Consider the following 26,313-nt stretch of genomic DNA (forward strand, 5'->3'; position numbering starts at 1 on the left):
CCATCTATACTCAGAATTTAGTGACAGTGATCATTGAGTGGTGGGAATCCTCATTACCTTTTCTGAACAGAGATGAATCATAGATTCTGGCCACCTCGAACACAAGACACTCACACAGGCTTTTATGTGTAGACTGTTTAAAGATGCCTCTATCACCAAGTTGAAGATAGATGTGGTCCACTCCACTGCACACACAAACTGATCAGTGCAGAAACGTCTATACCAATTCTGTGCTGAAGCCTCTCAAATCCAGATGAGACATGGTGCAAAAGGAGGTAAGCATTAATATGAGAAGCTGTGCACATATTCATATTCAGTGGTCAAAGGATATGATACAGAGGGTGCACGGATTGTATTAGGATTGCTCAGAGCTGTTTGACCCAACTTTAATGACCACTCCCACCACTTGATTTTCCTACACCACATGGCTCTGAGTAGAGGTATGCTTTTAACTTCTCAACAGGCAGGTATTGGTTTCTCCTGCTTCTTGCCTTGTAGTGTCTGTATTCCAAGACTGATAAACATGTTGTGAAGACTTTACATTTAAACAAAATACGAACAAGCAATACTTGATCACAGGCAGAAGAGTGTAAAACTTTTACCTTTAAATAGGGTTTGGAAATAGCCCAAAACGCCTGTTTTAGTTGATGTACTCCGCTCCTGGTATCTAACAGTCTTGCATCACAAGTCAATACAAGAATACAGTCAACCCTCATTTACTCCGGGTTAACCTTTATTTCAAGAGCAAATTAAAGACCAATCCATACACAGCCATCATTAACACATAGACAATACAAAATAAATATTCACCATCACTTTGTTCTTCATCACCAAATAAATACCAAATATGTGCAGCTCAATATTCCCAGTGTATTGCAATGTACTCAAAATAGTTTGTGACAATAAAAAGGAAAATCATATAAACAGAAGCACAAAAAAAATCTTTAGAAAATTATTTAAAAACTTTCAGTTACAAAATATTTGCACTTAAAAAGATCCCAGTATTTTAAATAAATAATAAGATATATAAAACAATTCATAGTTGATATCTTAAAATATTTCCTCTTTGTTCAACAATGCAGAGGAAATGATTCCCGTCTCTTGGTTACCATTTAAAATCTTATCAGGTAGCATTTTGAAATAAATAAATAAAAAAAAAATAGATAATGAATAATAAATAGGCCAACATAAATAATACAGCAGACATGAATAAGTTATTAAACCAACATTTGCAAAGGACTTAAATAGTTAAACAGCAATAGTAAGAATGAAACTACAAACTAGTCCTGGAGGTGCAACATCACTATGCTCATATAGAATACTATCAACATTATTGAGTGGAGGTGGGATATGTTCACTAGCTAAGAGAATCTTCTCAGCTCAGGCTGTATACTGAGCTCCTTACTTTGTTCTGCACTCTGTGCCTATATTTGTATACCTTGAGATACCATTGCTTACACTAACAGTTTGATTCCAGTGTGCCACAACACACTTGACATCCACTCCCTAATCTGTTCACACTCATACTGTCATAAAGCAACATGCAAACAGCAAACAAATGCAAAGAACAGATGATAAAGTTCCAAATGAGAATAATTAATTACACACAGTATCTAAAGGTTTTGGAAAGAAAGATTGGTGTTGTCAATGTGATGTCCCGCCCCCTGTCTGCCATTCTGTCACACCTCGATGCCCTTCACCGCCTGGTTGATGGACTCAAGGAGAGCCCGGTTCTCAGGGTTCTGGTAGCAGTCTTTATTGGTAAACATGTGAGTCAGGGTTTCTACATAGCTGTCGAAGTTCTGCTCTGACAGCGGCTCCTGCTGAACACACACAAGTTCAAAGTCAGAAAATTCCAAATCTTATCACTCAAGCAAGTCTAGAGTCTTTTAAGTGTGAGAGTTTTAGTAGTAAACATTTACTCATTTCTCTTCACACTCACAGACCACCATGGAAAAATGGCATTCATTCAGCCAGTTACAGCATAATGTCCACACAGAGTTTCCAAAGGAGGTAAATGTGTTTCTAGTGATTGTAAACCCTTGTGTCTTTCCAGAAGGCAGAAAGTAGAGTCCGTCAGTGGCTACTACATAACTATAAGGCCATGCCGACTTCGTTGTTTGCCCTCTGTCATAGCCGAATTTGAGCCTGTGTTGACTTTGTAGGATTTAAAGCCCAGCAAGTCTTTACAGGGTTAAAACTTCAGTCTCTAAGAGGTGGAGCCCAAATCAGCTGGCGGTGGTTTGGGGTCATGGTAATTGAATAAGCCCATAAGTACCATCGTTGGTTGCTGGGTGAATGTGTGGCTAATTAACTTTCCAGGTAGCCTTCAGCTGTGATACCAAACATTAGTGATGGTTGATTGATTGGAACTTGCAAATTTTCACCAAAAACGTTTGTTTTTACTACAGGCAATGAGTCGCAATTTTTAGCAAAATGTTATATATTTCCACAGATGACATTTTGACATCAACATTACCTTTTTGTGCATGTCCTGGTTGAATTTATTACTGGTGAGGTTTTGCAATAATAAGTGTCCAAACAACAACTGATGGACAATAACCAATGATATTGATCGTTTTCATAACACTTTAAATCACAATCGACAGGGATTTAGCCTATGTACATAACACTCATTACATTCTGAATTTCCACTTTTTAATACTTTTGAAAGTCATGAAATCCAGAACCAGCACTGTTTCTGACATTGATTGATGGCTACCAAGGATAATCAATTTAGCCTGTTCAAACATTTGGTTAAATCTTACAATCGGGTACTCAGTTGCTTGTAAGATTGAAAAACTATCAAACTTCAAACTTCAAACTTTATTTATTTATATGGCACTTTTCATACTTAAAAAGCAACACAAAGTGCCTCACAGAGGCTAAAAACAACAGAGAAGAAAACCCAGCCCTCCCGCCCCCATAACTACATACAGAAACACACACACAGACACACACGCACACGCACACGCACACGCACCCATACGGATAAGATAAGTAGTAAGCCACCTTTGGGGGCCATCCACACTGAGAGGGCCCCCGGGTCATGACCGGGGGGCGCCGCCCGAGACCACCCCGACCCAGGCAGACAGAAGGCCCCACACCAAGGTGCGGAGGCCTCCAGCCATCCAGGCCAGAGCCGTCCCCTCAGCAGCGCCCGAATCAGTAGGCCAGAAGCAGTTCCCAGTGAGGGGGGCCCCCCATGAGGAAACGCTTGACCTAAAAACCAAGGACCCCCATGAGGAAACACTGGAGCTAAAAACCAAGGGACTAAGACATAAACATAAAATTAAATAAAATGAGTAAATGAAATAAATAGCAATTAAACATGTCGTTAAAACATGCAACTAATATGACAAAGATAGACATGCTAAGAAGCGTGATTAAAGGAATAAGGTAAATCAAACAAATCAATTGAAAGCCTGATTAAAAAGGTGGGTCTTGAGCCTCTTTTTAAAAACATCAACAGTCTCTGCGGCACTGAGGCTCTCCGGCAGGCTGTTCCACAATCGGGGTCCATAATAACTAAAGGCCGCCTCCCCGTGTGTTTTAGTTCTTACTTTTGGTATGGTTAAGAGGCCAGTACCGGAGGACCTCAGGGTCCGCGAGGGTTGGTAGGGTAACAGTAGGTCAGATAAATAAGAAGGCGCAAGACCATTAAGACATTTAAAAACTAATAAAAGAACCTTAAAATCTATCCTGAAATGCACGGGGAGCCAATGCAGCGATTTTAAAACTGGCGTAATGTGCTCCCGCCCTCTGGTCCTCGTCAGCACTCGTGCGGCTGAATTCTGTAGCAATTGAAGGTTGGAGATACTCTTTTTAGGAAGACCAGAGAGCAGGGCATTACAGTAATCTAAGCGACAGGAGATAAAAGCATGCATCAGCACCTCCGTGCTGGCCTGAGAGAGAAACGGGCGAACTCTGGCTATATTCTTGAGATGGTAAAAACCTATCTTTGTTATGTTTTTGATGTGTGGAATAAAAGTAAGCTCAGAGTCAAAAATCACGCCCAGATTTTTTACACAATGTGTTGGTTTAAGATCTTGTAGTTTAGGTAAAAGTTTCTCTCTCTGGCCTTCAGGACCGATGACTAAGACCTCTGTTTTGTCCTGGTTGAGCTGAAGGAAATTTTCTGCCATCCATGACTTTATGTCTAAAATGCAGTTAAAAAGAGCATCAATAGGCCCCGTGTCATCAGGAGACACGGCAATGTACAGTTGCGTATCATCAGCATAACTATGGAAGCTGATGCCGTGCCTCCTGATGACGTCCCCTAGGGGTAGCATGTACAGATTAAAAAGAGTTGGACCTAAAATTGACCCCTGGAGAACCCCACACTTGATCTCATGGGTTCCTGAGGAACATGCATCCCAACTTACAAAGAAGTGTCGGTCAGTGAAGTATGAGACGAACCAGTTAAAAGCAGTACCTGAGAGGCCGACCAGGTGCCTCAGCCTGTCTAATAAAATGCGATGGTCTACTGTATCGAAGGCAGCGGTTAGATCCAGCAGTACCAAGACTGTGAGCTTGTGGTTATCCAAGTTGGACCTGATATCGTTTAAAATCTTTAAAAGGGCTGTCTCGGTACTGTGGTTCATCCTAAAACCAGACTGATGCCTTTCTAAAATGTTATTTTTGTTTAAAAAGTCATTTACTTGGTTAAATCATTATCATGCTCAGGGCTGTAAGCATGAGATGGGAGGGGGCAGGAGGGAATTCTGCTTCTTTGTCCTTTTTTAAAAAAACCAAGACACATTGTGCATACTCACCATGGCGGGCAGGCGAATGTTGGCCAGGCTGCGGATCAGGGCCTGACTTAGGCCGGATAGCTCCAGGAACAGGGCCTCATTCCTCTCCTCAATCTGTTTATTCTCCTCCTCCATGCTCTTCAGGTTCTTCTCCATTGAGGAGATCTGAAGCAGAGACAGAAACAGAACACAACCTGAAGCAGCAACACAGAATGCTTGACAATAGAAGCAGAAATATTCATTGTCAGCAGTTTTCCAGACATCTTGTCTGTTTTGTGGGCTGTAGGGGATTTTTTAGTTTTAGTTACACCGTTGGCCACTTGGACAGACTGGTAGCTAGACTGATGCACTACACCATATGCAGCTCTACTAATGCAATAATGAAGCTGGTCTGTGCATTATCCATCTTGACTCCGTTTTTCTCTACAGTCAGTTATTGACTGTACTACATTCAAACTAACAGCCGCCCGTCACATGGCAGAGTCTCCTCTATGTATTTTGAAACATACCAAATGTCTCATCTTTGTCCTGCTAGCAGCAGTACAGAGAGCTAAGCTGCTGAGCTCACCTGAGTGTGCAGATTCATCATGTCAGCTTCCATCTCCGAGTTGGACTCATTCAGTTCGTTGATCTCCTTGTTGAGCTGCTTGATGTCCTCGTCGTTGTCCAGAACTGAGTGAGAGCAACAGCATACAGCAAACAGAATATCAAGGCAATGCCAATCCTACCTACTCTGAGTATGATTACAGGTATGACTTATATCTGTGGGCCCACATTGGTGCTGTAGTGGCAGCATGTTAAACTGTAGAAAACATTGTATCTGGTTTCCTATGTCTGTCTGTGTATGATAAGTGTTGAATGGTTTTATCTTTGACAAACCTAATTTCTTATATGTTGATGTCTCCATGTTTTAGTATTAGTAGTCATAGTAGCAGTAATAGTTTGGGAGTCATATGGGACATATTCAGGTGAAAGTACTGGCTCTTACCATCACTGGCTCTGAATTTTGCAGTGATATACTCGTCTCCGGGGAACTTGGCTCTCTTCTTGTTTGCCGATGCTCTGGGGCAACCTGACAGACTGAGAGAAGTGGCTGGTCAGGATCAATTCATGAAGGAAGAACCCCTCACACCACACAATCTGCTTTCAACTACACAGCACATGAGTTAATACTTGATTTACATATAGTGATAGAAAGCAGTGCACAATAGAAACAAGCTGTCCTGACGTCCCCAGATATGTGGCCATGTGGAGGAGAAGTGGGGGAGGTTAATGCAGGTTAATCTGCATGAAATTGTCTTGCAATCTAAGTTTAGGATAACACTGTTCTCCATATGCTGAAGCTCAGATATTCAGGATACCTGCGGTGTGTCAGGAAACTGCCGTTTGCGTGTCCTGAGCCATCGCAGCCAGGTGTTGGGCAGGTCGGACCCTCTGTCTTGAAGGCCTTCCAGGAGAATGGAGTCCCATTAAGAAGACCTTCTTTCTGCCTCCGTGCTGCCAGCGGACAGCCGTAGGCACTGCGGTGGGTGGCATACTTCCCACTGATGTGGCCCAGACTGTCACAGCCAGGAACTGGACACCTAGAGAGGCAGAAAACATTGTCTGACTGGTTCCAATCTTACTGATGGAGAGCAGAGATGGAGGTGTCATGAAGCTAGCACACGACAGACACATCGATCCTAATCAGGTGCTTTAGTTTTAGACTCATAATAGAAAGAAGCGATGAAGAAAAATGTACTATATCCCCCAATGTTCCAGAAAAGATAAAAGTTCACATCAAATGTCTCTGGTGAGTGAAATGTAGGATTTATTCCTTAAATAAAAGAACTTATTAAAGTGAAACGGAAAAACAGATTAATACTGTCTCTCTGCTGCTCCCCACGAAAAATGCTATATTGAATAAATCTTTCTCTACTGTGCAAGTGTGAGGTATAGTTCGTAGCTACATTCCCTCACATGAGCTGATGAAAATACAGTCTATGCTGGAAGAAAGCTAAAACAAGAGGTTGATCTCCACTGATTCTCCTCATGAGTCAGCACGCTGCCAGATTGTCAAAGCTTTCTTGCCGAGACTTTCCAGCCATTCTTGTTACCAGCTTCCCTGTACTCTTTCGTTGTCGTAGTCGCCTGTGTGCGGATCTTGTCCTAGCCTTTGTTTGTGGTAGTTCTGAGTCCTTTGTTTGGTTTCATTATAGTCAAGGGTTTTTCTCTTCCTACCCACTCACCACCATGTAGTGAATGTTTTGTTTTCTTGGACTGATTTTGTGTTCACTGTTCGAGGGTTTTCGTAGTGTTTTGGTTTTCTTTGTTATTGTTAATAAATCATGCGTTTTACAGCTCCCTTGGTTCTCTCACTGTTTATCTGCCTCATGGGTCCTGCTACAAATTTATTGATCATAACAGGGGTTCATCAAAATTATCTCCTGGTGAGTGGGCCATGCAGTGTTTGCTTACTTACTGGCGTTACCTACCGTTTGCTAACTTAGTGTTAGCTGTGGTAACATGAGGTATGTAACATTACCACCTCACTCACATCAGATCATTTAGCTGAGGTAACATTATAGAGACTTTTTTAATCTGAGGTAGCTATACTACAAGGCATGTATGTTTGGATCGTAAAATAGTTGTAATTCACACTACAACTGAAATGACCAATTATTTCAGTTGCCTACATTGACCACTGTCAGGTGATGGTTCCATTGTGATGGCACCTTCAGTCTGTCCTCCAGAAACTTGAGCCCAGAGCACATCAAAACCTTTCAATATAATCAGTACAGTAAACAGATGCTGCAAATTTTCTAACACTAACTGTAAACCTGCAAAACAGCAGGTTTCACAGAACCATCCAGTAAATAATTTACACCAGCCAACCAGAAGAAATCATAAACCTAGCTGCTGAATTTGAGTATCACACCAAATACAGCAATCACAACAAAATGCCAGTGGCTTATTTAAGATTTTTTTTTAAATAAAATTAAATAGACATTACTTAATTCGGGTGAAGTTTATTCCTAACAGCTGAATATCTATAACACTAATCACTGTTAAAAGCACATTCTACTCGTGATCTGAACAGTATTTTGTCTCAGCTTTTGGTGTAATTGATTCTCCTGAGATAAGCTGTTGCTATGGTCTTTACTTCATTGAATATTTGCTCATAATTCTTTTTGACTTGCTTCACTATGCATAACTATCTTCTCTACTCCATCTTAAAACAACTGTAAAAATATTGTAGGTATTCTTAGGCACAGTTATTGCCAGTGGTCCAGGTGACAAATGGAGGACCAAAAGTCCATATGAATTATGCACTTTTTGGCTCGTTGCCAGAGGTTGGCAAGCTGGTCAATGATAAACCTCAGGATGGATTGGACCTCTTCCTCTGGTGAGGAGTATTAGATGCGCCCATTTTCTTCATTTAATAATATTGTGCAAGCTGGATGGGAAGCTTTGGCAGACTGGATGTGACCCCCCAAGCTGCCAGCTGACATTATGGTCTGAACTTTGAGAAGCCCTGGTATAATACCAACTCCAGAAGAAATGGAAAAATTAGCTTCTGACGTGAAGTTCTGAAGTACAGTACTACTGAAAAAAGTCAATTCACAAACATTGAAAATGCGCCGCTGCAATGCCAGTTACTGCAAATGTTTTGCTGACTCACTGATTGCTCCTACAGCCATCCTGACTCCACCTCCTACTAGCATTATTGCTGCTACCTCAACCACACGCACTGAAAAAGCAGCCCATCACACGTCTGATGAATAACGGTTTTTAGTGAATACAGAAAAAGAAAATAGAAATATTTTGTAAAGTTGACATTTGGAAGATTTTCTTTGCCAAAACCAAAAATGACATTTGAGTGTATATATATTTAGTGACTGCCTGCTTCAATGGCTGAGTAGTATTCTGGCCATGCTTCCCCTGACAACTGTTTTTTTGTTGTGTACATTTCCAAACTAGTTAACTGGTTTTAAGGGCTTTTGATTTTTTCAATTAAACTAAGTATATTAGATTGATGACTCTAGTCTTACTGTTTGACAAACATCTTCTGCAATAGCCTTTGAGTTATTTTCTAGATCAAGAATAATTAGCATAAAAAATACTCATAAGGGTAATGCACCTCTTCCTTTTGTCTTTAGGTTTGCCTTTCTTTCACATGGATTCCAGGCCTCTGCCAACAGCTGCATGCTAGTAAAAGTCTCCATCAGTGGAAGGACAAATTTTTAAGTGCATCCATGTTGTTTCAGAATGACATTAAAACATTCAATTGAAAGTCAATTCTGAAGTACGAGTTTAAAGAAGCTCATCAACACTAGACTCAGACTGGCCACTCTTCCTGCCTAATCCATAGATGTTATCTCACTGTCTTGCATTTTCTTACAATATGTCATGTTTTGTGCTTGCGATTTTCAGATCTTCACCGATCAATGGGCTCCTGATGAGTTTGGACTACAGAGCTAACGATGCATTATCTATTTCCTCAGATTTGTATTGATTCATATAATAATGGTTTGCATGGGCCTTGCTTCTGCATAAATCAGAGTTTGGAACAAGAAGCTGTCATTTGACTAGTTTTCAAAATGCTGTTGGCTTTGTTTGTTTGATCTGTATACATAAAGTATGTACATCACACTACTGCTGTTCAGTAATTGGGAGTGCAGCATGTGCAACATATAACATAACTGAGTGTATTTATCTACCTTCACATGTATGGACAGCTAACTAAGTGTGAAGCGACCTCTGGTTTTCCCATTTCTCTGGGTAGTTCATGATCACAACGTGGCAATGGTTGTGAGTTCAAGACCCATGTGATGCAGAATGAACATCTCATACCTACTCAGGCAATTTGGTGTGTGAATTACAGACACATGCCTTCAAGGTTTTAATGGCAATTTTGTTTAGACAGTTCTGCTGATGGACCCTACTGTATTTCTCTTTTGTCTTCCTCTTTTTGCATCTTCAGGCTTTTGCTCCTCAAAATGCCTGGGCTCAACTCACTGCTTTGCAGCAGTTGCCATAATTTACTTATTCAAGCTGTTTGGATCATATGAGTTGGAAAAAATCCTACAACACTAACCCTCGAACCGGCGATGAGACAGCATCAGCCTAATATTGCAATTAATGAGATACTGTTGCTCACCTCAACAGCTCGGAGTCTTCCTTGTCATCCTTGGTAGGGATTGATTTGACCCCGCCTTTCTTGGCTCGAGGGCATCCAGACAGACTGGCAGAGAGGAACAATCACAGTATCTGTTTGTACAGCATAACCAATGGTACAGCTGCAGAACAGAAGAAGAGCCCCTACCTTCTATGTGAAGCATAGTTTCCAGTGATGTGGCCTGATCCATCGCAGCCTGGAGTCGGACACCTGAGACACACACAGACACACTTTCACTCCACAGGCTGACATGATCAGTAGACTGCAGGCAGAAGCCAGTTTCCCTCACTAAAAAATTAGGGCTCATTGTTTTGGGTTTGGATTTTTCAATATTGGACTTAATTCTGAATGTTTTTGGCTATTTTATGTTAGGCTTGAAAGTAAGAACAGAGCAGTAGCTGCAGACTGAGTGCTCAGTGAACATGTTGGAGGTGAGAGACAGGAGAAAGCAGACATACTTTAGTTCAGCTGTGTGGGCAGCCATGAGGGTCCGAAGTGATTTATCAGCAAGAGGACAGCCTGACAGACTGGAAGATAGGTTAGAGAGAGAACGTCAGAAAACCAGACTGAGAACAGGATGTCTGAGCATGAGTGAAGGAAAGAGCCAGAACCTGAAGTGGACTACAGAGCCAGGACAGGACTGGGTAGCACATACACTGGGAGGACAGGAGTTATTTTACTATCTGATCTCTACAGTAGCATAATAGTTGGGCAGGACAAACAATGAATGATGAATGTGTGTATCTGGTAGAGTCATCTCAGTCATTCAGATAGAGTGATATCAGGCGTAGAAAAAAATCCACTTGAAGATTTTTTGTTGTTGAAAGGACTCTTTAGTTCTAATGACAGATGGGAAATCCTCAGCATTTCTCCTGGTCAGATGGTTTGTAAAGTGACCAAAGGCGAGAGTCATACTCTTTTTTTTTTTCAGGTGACATGAGGTGCTCTGAGCTAAACACCACATTAAACACTGAGGCTGTGAAGGTACTGATGCCAGAGTAACCCTCTCCTTAGAACTGGGGAGGCCATTTGAATGAAGGTAAATTATTTTACTTTGACCAATGTCATCTGAACACCTGTCACACCGAATAATCTGGAAGTATTTGGACTCTTTTAATGAAAGCTATCACGACATTCTTCCAACCATAAGAAACAAATTTAAAAGGCAAGGGCTTGGAGCGGATCTTCATGTTTAGAAAAGACTTATGTTGAGGTACATTTGGGATTAATGTTCATATTTAGTTGCTTCTAATAGTGTTAAACATAAGTGAGCAGCCTGTCCATCATGACAGTGCTTAAATTGGTGCTTTATTGGTGTTTTGTCTTTCTGATAATCACTTATTGCGTTTTGTTGTAAACTGTTTCGCTCATTTGTAGTGAATGCAAACTGAGTTGTAATGTACTGTTCTTGCAACTGAGTCTATGCTGCCTTCTTGGCCAGGTTTTAATCTCAATGAGGCTTTTACCTGGTTAAATAAAGGATATATAAATTGTACTCAAAACTGGCAGCCTGCAAATCAACTGCATGCAGTATTTGGGGCTTGAATTATGTGCAAGGTTGATAAAATAATTACTAACTGATTTATTTGTAATATGAAATCAAAAGAGCTGTATATGAAGGTTTTTATAGGCTGTTATATATGCTCTTGTCCACAGCTGTACATTTTGTATCCTTATAGAATGAAAATTGAGCAGAAAATGAAGCAATCTACATAACTACCATACCTACATTCATTTGAAGTAGCGGTACTCAACTGGACAGAAATCTAACATGGCAGGACTCTGTCCTGGTGAGGGCTGGTGTAATTTAAGCTGTGTCATCCTTATGTATTTTCCACAGGTTGGTTTCAGATTTGTTGAGTCATTCCACGATGAATGATTTAGTTGAGTTTATTGGACTTTTTTCTATTATTTAGACGAACAAATCACAGAATGACTCCCCTTTCCATATAATATTCTGAATGAGAATAGTCAGAATCAATGGAGTAGCAGAGGTCCAATTTCAATCATACCTCAGCAAAAACCTCAACAAATCACCTGTTAGTGTAATCACACCATAGACTTGTAAAGCACACATACTTGGATTGTCCTTTCCAAGTCAGAGTGCAGGTCTTACCTTCGATGGGATGCGTAGTTACCAGTGATGTGTCCACTGCCATCACATCCTGGGGTGGGACATCTAGGGACCAAGACACACACTCACAGATCAGTACCATTGCCATTAGAGAGGGTGCTTATGCTGATATGGCAAAACACTACAGTTTCAATTTTCACTTGTTTTTGTTCCACAACAATTTAAGCTTTCAATTTGAATTTGATTTCACTTGTTCCAATGTGACTCAGTGGTGACTCTAACCAGTCCTCAGATCCTTTGACCAACTTTGATAGTCTGGCTCCCTTCAGACTCCCTTTGAGCAATGTTAATATTTTATATTAATATTCCAGACATCTAATCTAACTAGTTTTTTATGTAGTTCAGTTAATACAAGCTGAAATTAAATGAAAAGTGGAACAATGTTTTTCAGTGGGCAATGGGGGTGACTTACACAAGGACCTCCTTTTTGCTGTCTTTGGGCTGAAACTTGACCTTGAAGCTGGTGGTGGTGACCTCACCAGGGTACTTCCTGTCCTCCAGGTTCTCCTGGTCTTCTTCCTCACCATCAGAGGAGGTGTATGAGGGAGCTGCATACTCCACCTGAAGAAAAGTAAAACATAGTTAACCTGCACAAAGTTGCAAAAGAATCCCGCAGGTAAGCGACACAGTGTATTCTCTGGCACATGATCATTCACTCTCTTTTGATCTGTTTGTCTTTTCTCACAAACCTCTTCGTGGTCTTCCTCTTTAACTCCACTTTGTTTAGTGAAGTCCAGTGGCCCCTCCCACTCTGACTGAGTGTGACCCTGAGACAAGGTGGCTTGCTGAGAGGATGAAGATGAGGAGGGTGAAGGCTCTGGAGGCTGCATGCCCTCCCTCTTGGTCTTCTTCATGCTGAGATCCAAGGTGCCATTCTCATCCACTTCAATGTCCGACTCCTACAGTGCAAATATACAGTCAATTCAAATGAAGTGACAGAAAACACAAGAGCGCTGTGTGTTGTGTACTGTTGACCTAGTCTACATGAGTCCCAAGAAGAATCAGTCTGACTGAAAGCCAGTGTACCTTGGTGCAGGGTTCCCTGGGTTTGGTACTGAGGGTCTCTGGTCTCTCCCAGCAGCGGGTGGACAGGTTGAGGATGGCTGTTGCTGCCATGTGGGCTGCCTCTGCATCTTGGCTATAGTCATAACCACTGGAGGATGCGGTACTCTTAGAAAAGCCTCCTGACACACCCTGACTGGGGGAGGAGGCCTTAGGAAATGATTTAGCTGTGTGGAAATGGATCAGAAGGAATTTACTGGAACAAGAATAAGAGAGCACACTACTGTATATACTGTAAATAATTTCAGGACTTTATCAAACTATTCAAACAATACAGTGACAGAGAAGAGATACTTGGATACTATACACCTCTCCAAATGTCAACTATTGCATATGTTTTGTTGATTTGTGCACAAATTAGCAGAATATGACGATGGAGGTGTGTGGGTCTTACATTTGAAGGCTTTGGGTGATGTTTCAGTGCTGCTGGATGTCTTTGGAATGAGCATACGCTTTCCAAACACCTGGACATCAAAGCTTGCATAGTCAAAAGACACCTTGGAGTATTTCTCTAGCTCCTTGGCCAGGTTAGCTCGAGGCGTGGTGGTCACTGTGTTGGGCCGGTAGCTGCCATACTGAGGGATCTCCAGCTGTTTCACGAAACACATGGGCCTGGAGGAAAAGCCATTACTCATACAGTATCCCATCAATGGCATGAACATAGTCGTGTGTATTTATGCATTAAAAATCTGAGAAAGTAAACACTTGGCTTGCATGTCTCACCTGAGCACTCTGTCAGAGTTGGAAGAGGGTTCGCTTGCTGAAGCTTGTAAATGAACCTGTTTGTCCTGGTTTTTGTTCAGCTTAGCTGCAGCTGCGATGGGGCAGCCAGACAGACTGAAAAGTGAGACATATCCAAATGTTTGCATTTACTGGAATAAATAATCAATCAATAAATCATGGATAGATAGACATTTAATGTGCAAATAGGAGTTTGAATTATTGATATGCCTTCTAAAGATAGTGTAAGTATGTGTTAGTAGGATTAGATGACATTGGTTCTAAGTACAAGAAAGTCCATTTGCCCTTGATTGAACCATCCTTGGGTGACCATGACTTGGATAGGTTTCCCTCAATATTTTGTGCCAACATGCAGTTTTAATTTTTCACCAATTTCATGATAATTTTTCCAAAATGTGACTCCAAAGTCCTCCAAAACTACAGTTAAACCAATAATTGAAAACTGAAGTGCTGCCAAACCATAGACTATCTGCAAACAATGGGCCTCATTCAACACGTGTTCTCAAAAAGAAATTTCTTCTTAAAACTCATATGTAAGAATTTATTTTAAAAAAATACTATTAAGGCTTACAGTTAATAGGAAACACTTTTTAAACGCATGGACATGTTAAAGAGGAGAACACTTGTTCACAAGCCACTTGTTCTCATGCCTTTATGTTTCACACACTGGTGTTAACATGTTAACTGTGTCACGTGGTTCCATGCGTGGTTGTAGCTACAGCTTTTAGATAAAATGTACCATCAAACTGTATTAATTTGACCTACAATAACCACCCCTCAGTTGTATGCCTCTGCCAAACAGCCAAGTTGCAGTTTACATTCATATCTGTTCAGACTCACATAATATATGTAGTGAAGACTTTTGAAGGAATTTTATAAAAAGATACTCAGTGTTTTTTGGTGAAATAGAAATTCTCACTACATTGACATGTATAATCCAGTGATTCATTTGAGAGAGAAACATGCTGTCTTCACAGAGACATTTTTTCCAGAAGAGTGCAGAGGACTGATAGAGAGCTTCATCACAGAGTGCAACAACAGTCACCTGAAGCTCAATATCAGCAGAACCAGTGAGCTTGTGGTCGACTGCAATGCCCCAAATAGCGATGTTGCTGCAAAGAAGCTGCAAACTGTAAAAGGTGGATGTGTCACACATACATCTTCAACCCTGCAGCACAGGAGATCTATACACCACAACTTCAGAACTACTTTTGTGGTTGTGTGTGATTTCTGTTTGTGCTCATGGCACTGCAGTCTCATGCCCTATTACGGGGATTGGTGGGGAGTTTACCTATGCTTATTAGGAACAACTGACATATGTTTTAAATCTCACAGGCTTTCCTAGGTCCTTTATCGAGAGCAAAGAAGAAAAAGCCTGGGAAGATATTGGTGAATGAGGCCCATTGATGTTTATGACATCATAAAAGCAGAAAATCAAACTCAAAATTCAAACTTCAAGTCACTAATTCTTGTCAGTATATGACACAGAAAAATCTCATATGTTCTCTAGCCATATTTGTTGTGGTAATCACAGATGCGCGTGTGAGTGAGTGAGTGAGTGTGTGTGTGTGTGTGTGTGTGTGCGTATGTGTGTGTGTGTGTGTGTGTGTGTGTGTGTGTGTGTGTGTGTGTGTGTGTGTGTTTGTCTTTGGGTGATTCATTAACCTGCGATGTGTGTTGCGGTTACTGTTGACATGACCTTGGCCTGTGCAGCCAGGAGTTGGACACTTCAAGACGTTCTCATGCATGGCCAGGACTACAGACACACAGCAGACACAAACTTAGGTCAGTCTGTTTAGTTCGCTTGAGATGGTTTTACATCACTAATAGTAATAAGAGTATTTGTGAAACACACAGTAGTTGAAAAAGCAGTAGTGGCAATACAAGTAGCAGTATTAGTAATTTTGTCTATAACGTTATCTTGGTTGTACAGTAGTAGTGGTAGTACTAGTAATAATGCTTTTAGTAAAAACCACACAGTAACAAAGTCTAACTACAATGGGTATTTCCTGAAGAAAATGCATGTGAGAGCTGGAAGCTGCTGGAAGTTGCTACAATCTTTCAAAACATTTAGTGCAGTGTATGGTGGTGTTACACTAATGGCCACAAGGCACTAATGGTGTCTTGCACACACTCATGGGGAACTTGTTTGCCAAGTTTCATTTTATTAAAGTCAACAGAATTGTAAAAATATGTTTTAATGTTAATGTAATGACCCTTCTGAGGAGAACTGAAACATGGCAGTTTGTACATTTCCAAATGTACAAAGGCAAATATTGTGCTTTTAATTACATTATATTTATTTGACAACTCAAGTTATTCAGTAGATTCAGATTACTAATACAAAATAATTTGCCAGTAAATGATGATGTAATATTATGGACAAGATAAGATGATCCCCAGGGTGAAATTCACAAGCTACTGAGCAGTATATATAGTAAACAAAAATAGCTTTAGCATTAATGTATGCAGTCACATCAATCACATCAATAATTATAATTCAACAAATATAATATACATTATTCTGAATTTTGATGCTAATATTTTTGTGCTTTTACTTAACTGGGTAAGTAGTAAGTAATTTTGAATGCAGGACTTGCATTCAATGGCATTCATGGCATTGTTACTTTGGCTTAAGTTAAAGACCTGAATACTTCCCTCACTGGTTGCAATCCAATTCAACATTATGGCCCCTTAAGTGCATCAGGCTATAACTTTCAAAAGATTGGTAACTAACTCCAGACAAATGGTAAGTGATACCTGAAAACAAAGTCAATATCTTGCTTAGGTCATCTAAGTATGGTACGAATAAGATTTGGTGATAGTTAGAAGATATACGTATGTGCCAAAAGAAGCAAAAAATGTGTGCAAAAAATTCAAAATGGAGAGCAAATTCCCAGGTGGCCTTGAACAGTCAAATCAGCATTATCCAAGGAACACACTGTGCGAATATTGTTTTGCTAAGCTTCACAGTTAATGAGATACTAGCCAAAATGTAAAACCTACCATAACTGGCCACATGGTGCCATTATTGGTTCCTTTCATAAACTGCCATTGCAATTTTAATACTAAATTACAAAATCACTGAGAGGTGTTTCTATTACAAGAAGTACAGAAGTAAACAGACATCAAAAAATGGCGCAATAATAAGAATAACAAATAAAGTATAAAGACTGAAGATGAACAGTAGTCAGTCAACAGTGAGTCTCTCAGAGCTGTTGAATAGTTAACTAAAATGGTCTGTATCAAGCAGAGAACAGAAATATCGTGCTTTCCCTGACATTGACAAAATATGCACCTGGAGTGTCAGATTTGTCTACTAGTGTGCTGTGGTGTTATGAAAGGTAATGTATACTCACTCTCTGGGGGGATTCTGTCTTTGTGAGGACATCCAGATAGACTGCGATGGTGAGGGTACAGCCCAGTCACATGACCTGTCCCATCACACCCTGGGGTTGGACACTTCACTTCCTTCTTCTCTGAATAGAGGTCAGCGTGATTTAGATGGTAGCAGTCATGAATTAACGCACAACAGTAAGTAGTACAAGGGGTAACAAATATATGCTAAATAAATGAATTTTGGTGCTGAAATAAACAGCACTCTCAGTAGGACGATATCAACTGTTCGTCCACACTGTCTAACAAACAGGAGCACTTTTCTAACTGTGTGTGTCTGGTAGCAGTAACAGTAAGTGTACCTTTGCTGAAGTGAGTGGAGCGGCGGGCTGCAGCAGCAGGCTCTGAGCTCTTGCTGGAGGTGCTGTATGGGTGATAGTCTGGGGAGCTCTGGGCCTCCTGACCCCCCTTCACCTCCTCTGCCTTCAGGGCAATGGCCTGCTCCAGCAGCCCCAGGTTCCCCCGTGTCATATCCCAGTTCTCTGAGTCATCCGTGATTCCTGAGCCCTCTGAGACACGATCCTGCTCCTCTCTGTCCTCATCCTCTTCCTCTTCTTCCTCCTCTTCCTCCTCCTCCTCATCATCTTCGTCATCGTCCTCCTCAGAGCGGACTTCTATAACCACTGTAGTCGGAGAGGCTTTGCTGGAGTCTTGGTCCTCCTCTTCCTCCTCCATCACCTCACCTGCTTCTTTCTCATGCCTCTCCTCTTCCTCTTCCTCCCTGTCCTTCTCCTGCTCTTCATCCTCCTCCTCTTCCTCGGTCATGGGGGTGCTGATCTTTTCTTCCCTGAGTGACACCTCGGCTTCAGATCCCTGAGTGTGTGGACTCAAAGTGTAAGGAGTGTCAACCTCTTGGTGGACCTCACTCTCTTCTTCCTCTTCTTCTTCCTGCTCTTTCTGCTCTTCCTCTTCTTCCTCCTCCTCCTCCTCCTCCTCCTCATCCTCTCGCTCTTCCCGTCCCTCCCTCTTACTCTGCTCCCCTGTTGATTCTTTGGCCTGATGGTTATAATCTCCACTGGAATACTGGTGATCAGAGTTTTCCTGGCTTAACATCTGTCTCTCTACCTCTTTCTCTTCGAGAATATTCTCTTGTCTGTCTTGCTCCTCTTCCTCTTCCTTTTCTTCTTTTTCTTCTTCTTCTGCTTCCTCTTCCTTCTCTTCCTTTGTCTCTTTACATTCATTGAACTCTGTTTCTTCTTCAGCTTGCTCTGATGTCTGGCACTTTGTCACCAGCTGACCTTCCTCAACCTCCTTTGTCTCTGTTTTCTCCTTCTGATGATCATCAGTCAGTATTACTGGCTTCATTTCTTTACTTTTCTCACTTTCAGCTTCATTGTCAGTCTCTGATGTGATGCTTTTGTTCTTGTCATCTTCAGCCACGGGACAAACTGATGTTTCTGTGTCCTCTCTTGTCACCAGTGAGCAGTCTGCTGTGGATTCAAAGTATAGATGACTGTCACTGTCCTTGTTATCTCTACATGGTAACTTACAACTCAAGACATGCATTGTGACTCACCTTGTTTTTGACCTTATATGGCTCGTTTAGCAATAATCAAGTGAAACCTTTGATTTAGTTCAGGCAGTCACTTCAATTCAGGTGTACTTAAGCCCTAGGTTCTCTGCTCACTCATTGGCTACCATGTCTGTGGCAACACTGCTCACCTGAAAAATCTCTGATGCTGCTATTATCATTTCAAAAGCCACACCTCCATCCCAGCTTCCACCTGTAGCCTCTGAGTCTACATATCCCCTCAGGGGGGAACTAGAATTGCCTCTCCTCACCATCCTGCTGTGCTGAGCTTGGTGTTTCTTTGAAGGTAGTGATAAGGTCAGAACCTTGATGCCAAATGTTAGTGCCATACATATTTTACATTCATGTAATAAACTATTTCACACAAGTGGGCTGACTGAAACCAAGATTACACAAGTGTGATTAATATGTAAAAGTTGGATGGCCATCACGGACATCTGGAATGCATTGTTATTCATGAGGCTTTGCTGTCAAAGTAACAGAGATGTTTAACAGTTGAGTGCAAAGCTAATTTCCATGGCGCTTTACTAAAACGTCCTTGTATCCTATGAATTGGAAAAGACTACCTATTCTAGCAGTCTGTAAACTGACTGCTATTATGAATTTTAGAGATGATGTATTCAGCTTTCTGAGCTTGTTTTATTTAGCCAAACATTTTGGTTAGTTACCCCAGTATGACTTCTAATAATTGGTGATTCATATTGGTGATGCTTTTCAATTTGTGCAATATGTTGATTTTGAGATACCTGCAAAACAAATGACTTACCACCAGCAGTGCTGTTTAGTGATGTTTGCTAATGTTAACATGCTAACATGCTAAACTATAATAATATGCAAAACTATTATGGTAAACATTACCTGCTAAACATCAGCATATTAACATTATCAGGCTAACATGCTAACACCATGTTTAATTCTGTTAGCATTTAGCTCAAAGCACCACTGGGACAACATCACAGAGCTGTTATCATGAGTATAGACTCTTCGTCTTGTTCAATACCACAAAAATAGGAAAATTCTATTTTCACCCTGATCTGATAGTTTTCAGACTATTTTAGAATCTTTTTTGTTTGCTACTGCGTTGCCATCATTGTGCTGTCATTATTTAAGCCATAATTAAGTATGATGACTTCCAAACTGCCAACATCAGTCTTCTAATCCAGCCTGGGTTTGCTGCTGCTCAACAAATTTGTTTTAATTCTCATTTTTCTAGAGTAATTTTATTTTCTAGTAGTTTTTTGGTGCACTTGTACTGTGCTGTAATGGCAATTTTTCATAGTAACTTTCCTGGTTTAGTTTCACTCACTTTTTGTTGCCTCTGGCCTGCTTTTTGTTTTGTTTTTCTTCTTCTCTTTGAGATCTTCTTCTTCTTCCTCTTCCCCTTCTTGCTCCTCCTCTGCTGCATCACTGTCTGCGGTGAAACCTTCATCTGCTGCCTGCTTGGCAGGCTGGTTCCTCCTCTTAGGAGCAGACTGGTTCTCCTCTGCCTCAGCCTCCTCCAGCTTCCTTTTCTTCACAATTGGGCATCCCAGTACACTAAGGAGAGCAGGATAGGTATGTAAATGAATGAATGAACATCCAACAATCTAACATACATACAACTCATATTGTAAGTGCTGCCAAGAAAGAATAATATTGTTACTGCAGCATAAATATATACAGTACATATAACCTGAAGCATGTTTATGTGATATGTACATCTTCATATTTTTTCTTATGTTGATTGGATATTTTCATGTCCTGATGTGCCATCACTATACACTATATGCCAAAAAGCATGTAGAGACATCTGTCCATATACTATAGCATACTTTAGGTCTGGGGCTGTTTTGGATGAGGGATTAGTCTTTCACTATTTTTTTAACTAAAATAAAAATCATTTGCTTTAGAGTGCTTTGCAATGTGTATATCAGTCACCCTCTATCCTTGTGGAAAATGGAATGCCCACCACACAGTATTTTCTGACTCTGTGGCAGCAGTTTGGGAAAGACCCTTTCCTGTTTCAACTTCAGTGACACTGTCCCTGTGTGAATAAGATGACAGCATAAAAACCTGTCCAACTATCACATGATTTTAAATAAAATTAGAGTATACTGTATGTTATGAAATATAAAATTGTCAAAATCATTACAGTGTTCATTTGCATGTTTATATAAACAGCTACTATTTCTGAGGATTGATTCTTTGTACTTTTTATAGGTGACATACCACAAAACGTTTGGTGTTTCTTCATGGCAAACTAACTGTTGTGCAGAAAGTTTGATGTAATACAGCTTGAGTCCTACCTTCTATGTCGTGAGTATCTTCCACTGACATGGCCTTTGCCGTCACATCCAGGGGTGGGACAGCTGCTACTGACAGGCAGCAAGACAAATACACTCTTCATATACACAAGACAAACTTTCTACACACATACATTATGATAGTCTTCTGTTGAAGCCAAGAATCACTTACCTTAGCTCCGGCTTCATCTCTTGTCCCACAAGTTCTGACAACACAGAGTAAAGAAGCAGTGGAATCATTAAAAGCGCAAACAAAAGTCAACATCCCTGATTCCAAAAAGTTGAGATGCTGTGTGAAACAGCTAATCCTTTTTTGACATATACTCAATTGAAAACAGTACAAAGAGTTTATGTTTGACTTCATTAGCTTCAATGATTTTTGTAAATATTTGCTTATCCTGAGTTTACAATTACAATTAGTCTTTTGGCAGACGTTTTTATCCAAAGCGATGTACATATGAATTCATGCACCGATGGCACAGCATCAGGGGCAGTTTTTGGGGTTCAGTATCTTGCCCAAGGATACTTCAGCCTGTGGACTGCTGAGGCCAGGGATCAAACCACTGACCCCCTGATTGGTGGACGACCGCTCTATCTCCTGAGCTACAGTCGCTTATCCTGAGTTTGATGCAGCAACACATTACAAACAAGTTGGGACAGGAGCAACTAAAGACTGGGAAAGTTGTGGAATGCTCAAAAAACACCTGTTTGGAACATTCCACAGGTAAACAGGTTCATTGTAACAGGTGATAGTATCATGATTGGGTAGGAAAGGGGAGTCCTCAAAAGACTGTCGATCACTAGCAAGGATGGAGTGAGGTTCACCACTTTGTGAACACATGATTAGATAAAGGATGTTACTACATGAGCTCAGGAACACTACAAAAAACCACTGTCATAAACACAGCTCATTTGCAAATGAATGCTTTCTGTTTTTTCATCTACGTCTAATATAGCATACCAACATTTTTGGAATTGGGGTTATACATAAGTATAAAAGGCAATGATGCTTTTTTTTTGGCTGAAACGCTTGTAAGCATGGCTGAATGATGAACCAGACGGAGAGTGCTATTGCTCTGGGCCACAGACCTCCAGGGACCCAAAAGACTATTCATTTGCCAAAATGCCAATTTGTTTGGTAATGCACTACAAAGTCACAACAGCAACTGAAATCATAAATGCCTTTAAGCAATGACTATTAACTTATCTTGAGGCTATTACATGTAAAGGGGTAATGTCAAAGTACAATTTTAATTTAAATGTATATTACTGTCCAAAAGTTACGAACTACTGTTCTCTTGATGTTTTTCTGTTTTCCTTAAATCATGACTATTTTAACATGAATAAAAACAGTATGATTCAGACCCCAAAAGTTTTGAAATAGTTTTTACCGCAAAAGAAGAATAATTCAGTGATTAAACCAAACTAACCTACCTGGCCTAGTTACATCAGTGTCACTTCACACCCAATCTGTGTGTGTGTGTGTGTGTGTGTGTGTGTGTGTGTGTGTGTGTGTGTGTGTATGTCAGAGTGTGTGAGTGAGTGTGCCAATGTATTACAGAGACTCGCCCTACTTGTGGGGACAAAATGCAGGTCCCAAAAATGTAAATCATTAAATTTTAGGGTGAAGACTTTGGTTAAGGTAAGGGTAAGTCTCCAAGAAATGAATGTAAGTCTGTGTAATGTTACCCTAATGTATGTGTGTGTGTGTGTGTGTGTGTGTGTGTGTGTGTATGTATGTGTGTGTGTGTGTGTGTGTGTGTGTTTGTATGTGTGTGTGTGTGTGTGTGTGTGTGTGTGTGCTTGTGTCTATACTAACCCCGGATACCTTTGGAGCGGGTTCGTGTTCGTGTCTCTGTTGTGTCTTGGCTCATCTGAATAATAGAAGGACATAAGCAAGATGAACAGAAGTGATGAAGTGTAGTACTGATAGATAGATAGATAGATAGATAGATAGATAGATAGATAGATAAGACTTATTTATCCCACACCAGGGAAATTCAGTCATTACACCCAGTTAGCATTACAAAAAAAAAAAAAAGTGGCAAAAAAGGGTCAAGATAAGAAAAGTATACAGGATACACAATATGATAGATAGATAGATAGATAGATAGATAGATAGATAGATAGATAGATAGATAGATAGATAGATAGATACTTTGATGCTGAGGCTTGTCCTCTCCAGTTGATTGGCTGTCCCCTGATCCACTGTTGGCTCAGTGTCTGACCTTTGAACTCATTTTCTGTTGGATGAAACAGACCCAAACAACCCCTTCGCTGTTAGCTGGTGATGAAAAATAAATCATTTTACTGGTTTTATTTCCACTGATTTTACACATAATGGTCAGTTTACTTGTCATGGTTGGAAATACTGTGTCGTAGAAAACAATTGTATAATGTCCTCTGTGGCTCTGGAGGAACTTTGTCAAATCTAAAAAAATAACCTTGATGATTTCATAGTGATGTCATCAGCACTACCTCAGCATGGTATCATGGAAGAAAACCTGCATCACAAACTGGAAGTGTGGAGTTTTAAACATGCTAGTATTTGCAAGGCAGGGAGGATCTGTTGAGTTGCATTATGGGCAATGGAGCATTTTGGGGCTTTACCCATACTTGTGACTAAACAACAGAAAATCTCTGCCTCTGCTGCTTCAATTTTGACCTTTTGTTTTTAAATCTGTCTCTTGTGAGTCCCCCAGCTGCTGGCTAAAAAGCTGGTAAAACACAAGCCTGGTGATTATAAGGGAAGACAACGATTTTCTAGAGGAAAAACTTTCCAAAGACACCACATATATTTTACGGAAATGTGTTGATGCACGTCTAAGATGATGAAATGGTGCAACTACAAAAAACATGGAGTCTTGGGTTTGAATATGTCAATGTAAATATTGCATAGCTCTACTGAAACAGCACTGTAGCTTCCACGGAAGATACATAGATCAAGTCCTCAGTATTTTTTCTGGGAATTTGTATGTAATTTAAATTCTACATTTACAAACTTAAACATTGTAAGTATTCTCCAAGCTCGTTGCAGCATTTTTAGTCCTGTTACATTTGGCTAGCAGGAAAAAACAAAAAGAGGTTGCCTGGTAGTTTGAAGTAGACTTTGAAACAGTAATGTGACTTTGGTAGTAAAAGAAAAGAAAGTATAAACCTCATTGTCCTCTGAAAAAAATTTGTACTCATAGAGTTTACTGGCATATGGTGTGGAAAGTGTTTTTGAAAACTGTATTCAAGAGTCTAATCATAAAAAAACATATCAATAAATATATAGAAAGACGAATTCAAGAATTCTCTCGCCCATTGCCAGCTGGGATAGGCTCCAGCCCCCCGCAACCCCGAAAGGGATACGTGGGTATAGAAGATGAATGAATGAATGAATGAATTCAAGAATATTTGTAATTGAAAGATATTCAAAAATTAAAAATAAGAAAGTAAATTCAGAATTCATAGATATAACTTCACTATGTCATCTTGATATATTTCACCTGGAGTTTCCTCTTGGAATACAATGGTATGTCATACGTGACAGTGTGACAGGAGACTGAAGTGGTCCTGACAGTTTGGGGATCTTTCAACAGGATTAAGGGCCAGAAAAGGTTTTAAGTGACTTTACGGTGCTGGGCCCAGGCTTCACTCAGCATGACATCACTTTAAATGTAGATTGCATCCATATTCTACCAGGCATAACATTTTACACACACACACACACACACACACACACACACACGTCTGTACTTCTATACTCGTGAGGACACTAATTAACATAACACATTCCTCTCGCCTCTCAGCCTAACCTTAAACATCTCTCCTGAACGCCTCACCCAATCCTCCCCCGAACCCTGACCGACTGCTAATGGGACCCAACCAAGTCTGCACCCTCGAGCAGCCGTTTGACCGTCTGTCCGGGAGTCAGGAGCGGCCCAGTTGTCCTCTCTTTCCAGAAATGTCCTCACTCTCAAGGTCTCAAACTCAAATAGGTTGTCACAAAGACAGCACACACACACACACACACACACACACACACACACACACACACACACACAGAATGCGAATATCAAGTGCAATATACAGCGCAATAGGCTTGTTGTGAGGTGACAGCGGGAATGTAGGCCTGGACGAGGCCTTTCTGCTCTCCTGAACTGACACACTGGCAGAACTCAACACCACCGGCGTTCTGCGGTTTACATTTTTACATAAAACTGATTGTATCGACACGGGGCCGCCATTGTAGGGGCCGGAAATAACGACCGACAATAATAATCGGTTTAAATGCCTGACCGTCGGCCCATTCGGACCGAGCTTAAATGATTTTTAACGAAAGGAAAAGCACAGTGACAAGCGAACATATCGATTCATCACGTCCTGTCTGCACGGCGTGGAATCCACCGTAAGGCCTGCAGCCAAGGCCCGGAAAATACCAACAAATAACTGCGCTTCATGCTCTTTGTCAGACACACATAAAGCCTTACCTTACTGCTCTCCCCTCCCCCTCCGCTCCGACATGCCCGTGCTGGCAGACAGACGTTTACTGAAACAGAAACACAACACAGAACCAAAACACCGCAGCGGCGACTGAATCAGTGCGACGGCTGCCTCCGACTGAGCCCAACACCCCTGAGCCGTTCAGCACCCCGGACAGAGCCAGCCGAATCTTCAGCACCATGGACAGAAGTCCCGTTGCACTGCCTCCTGTAGGAGCACAGGAGAGCTGCAGCCGGCCACGGCTCATAGATGAGCCGCCCCGCCATGGACCGCCCCCCGGCCCGGCCCGAGGGCCGCTGCAGCGACGGCACAGGTTACTGGTACCACTACTAACGGTAGTGTTCTATACCTTAGACTATTGACTGAATTAACCAGCCATACACCAGTGGAACAAACTCTTCAGCCAGTCACAGTACAGGCCACTGTTGCCCCCGAGACCAGCCAATCAGACAGTACAGCTTTTTTCCAGAGTCCCAGATCTAGCAATAAGAACGAGAGAGAGAGAGAGAGAGAGAGAGAGAGAGAGAGAGAGAGAGAGCTCTCAAAGTTCAGGAACAAAGGAAATGTTTTTCGAATATGAAAATGTACATTTATTTAGATCCAGCAGTCCCAAGCACAGAGCCAGCCTTCTTTTTCATTTTACTCAGTTTCTCAGTGTCACTGGCTCTGACACTGCTCTCCCTGCAGATGGCTGCACAGTAAAATGCACTTAAAGGACATGAAAGGACGTAAGCTTCCTCGAGAAATAGTCTACTCTGTCCCTTCCT

At 41.1% G+C, this 26,313-nt stretch overlaps 1 protein-coding gene across 6 annotated transcripts; it reads right to left on the minus strand.

Annotated features, from left to right (window-relative positions):
• Positions 1 to 700: 700 nt before the first annotated feature.
• myt1a (myelin transcription factor 1a) lies at positions 701 to 26,033 on the minus strand. Of its 6 annotated transcripts, none has more exons than XM_076740415.1 (23): positions 25,534 to 26,033; positions 23,217 to 23,301; positions 22,878 to 22,932; positions 21,231 to 21,264; positions 21,062 to 21,127; positions 20,083 to 20,312; positions 17,548 to 18,675; positions 17,209 to 17,328; positions 15,515 to 15,605; positions 13,832 to 13,945; positions 13,503 to 13,720; positions 13,073 to 13,275; positions 12,736 to 12,945; positions 12,459 to 12,607; positions 12,029 to 12,091; positions 10,371 to 10,439; positions 10,060 to 10,122; positions 9,895 to 9,978; positions 6,116 to 6,337; positions 5,743 to 5,834; positions 5,323 to 5,426; positions 4,776 to 4,919; positions 701 to 1,823 (listed from the first exon to the last, which is right to left on the minus strand). In XM_076740415.1, the coding sequence occupies exons 3-23, from the start codon at positions 22,930 to 22,932 to the stop codon at positions 1,680 to 1,682; spliced, it is 3,603 nt and encodes a 1,200-aa protein (XP_076596530.1). In that variant the 5' UTR covers positions 23,217 to 23,301; positions 25,534 to 26,033; the 3' UTR covers positions 701 to 1,679. The 6 variants fall into 6 exon arrangements, with proteins under 6 accessions (XP_076596530.1, XP_076596532.1, XP_076596533.1 ...); XM_076740417.1 differs by having other exon boundaries at positions 17,548 to 18,672; positions 21,062 to 21,130; positions 25,534 to 25,916; XM_076740418.1 differs by having other exon boundaries at positions 21,062 to 21,130; positions 22,887 to 22,932; positions 25,534 to 25,915.
• Between the last annotated feature and the right edge of the window lie 280 nt (positions 26,034 to 26,313).

This window comes from Chaetodon auriga, chromosome 10, assembly GCF_051107435.1.
Source record: "Chaetodon auriga isolate fChaAug3 chromosome 10, fChaAug3.hap1, whole genome shotgun sequence".
Taxonomy (NCBI): Eukaryota; Metazoa; Chordata; class Actinopteri; order Chaetodontiformes; family Chaetodontidae; genus Chaetodon; species Chaetodon auriga.

Bases quoted from the DNA above. Each gene is read 5' to 3' on its own strand.
- myt1a (XM_076740414.1), bottom strand. From the start codon at position 22,932: ATGAGCCAAGACACAACAGAGACACGAACACGAACCCGCTCCAAAGGT. The intron at 20,313-21,061 runs GTAGGACTCAAG...TGCTCTCCTTAG, and splicing joins AGATACTCACGACATAGAAG to TGTACTGGGATGCCCAATTG. The intron at 6,338-9,894 runs GTGAGCAACAGT...CTGCCTCTCTAG, and splicing joins GAAGACTCCGAGCTGTTGAG to GTGTCCAGTTCCTGGCTGTG.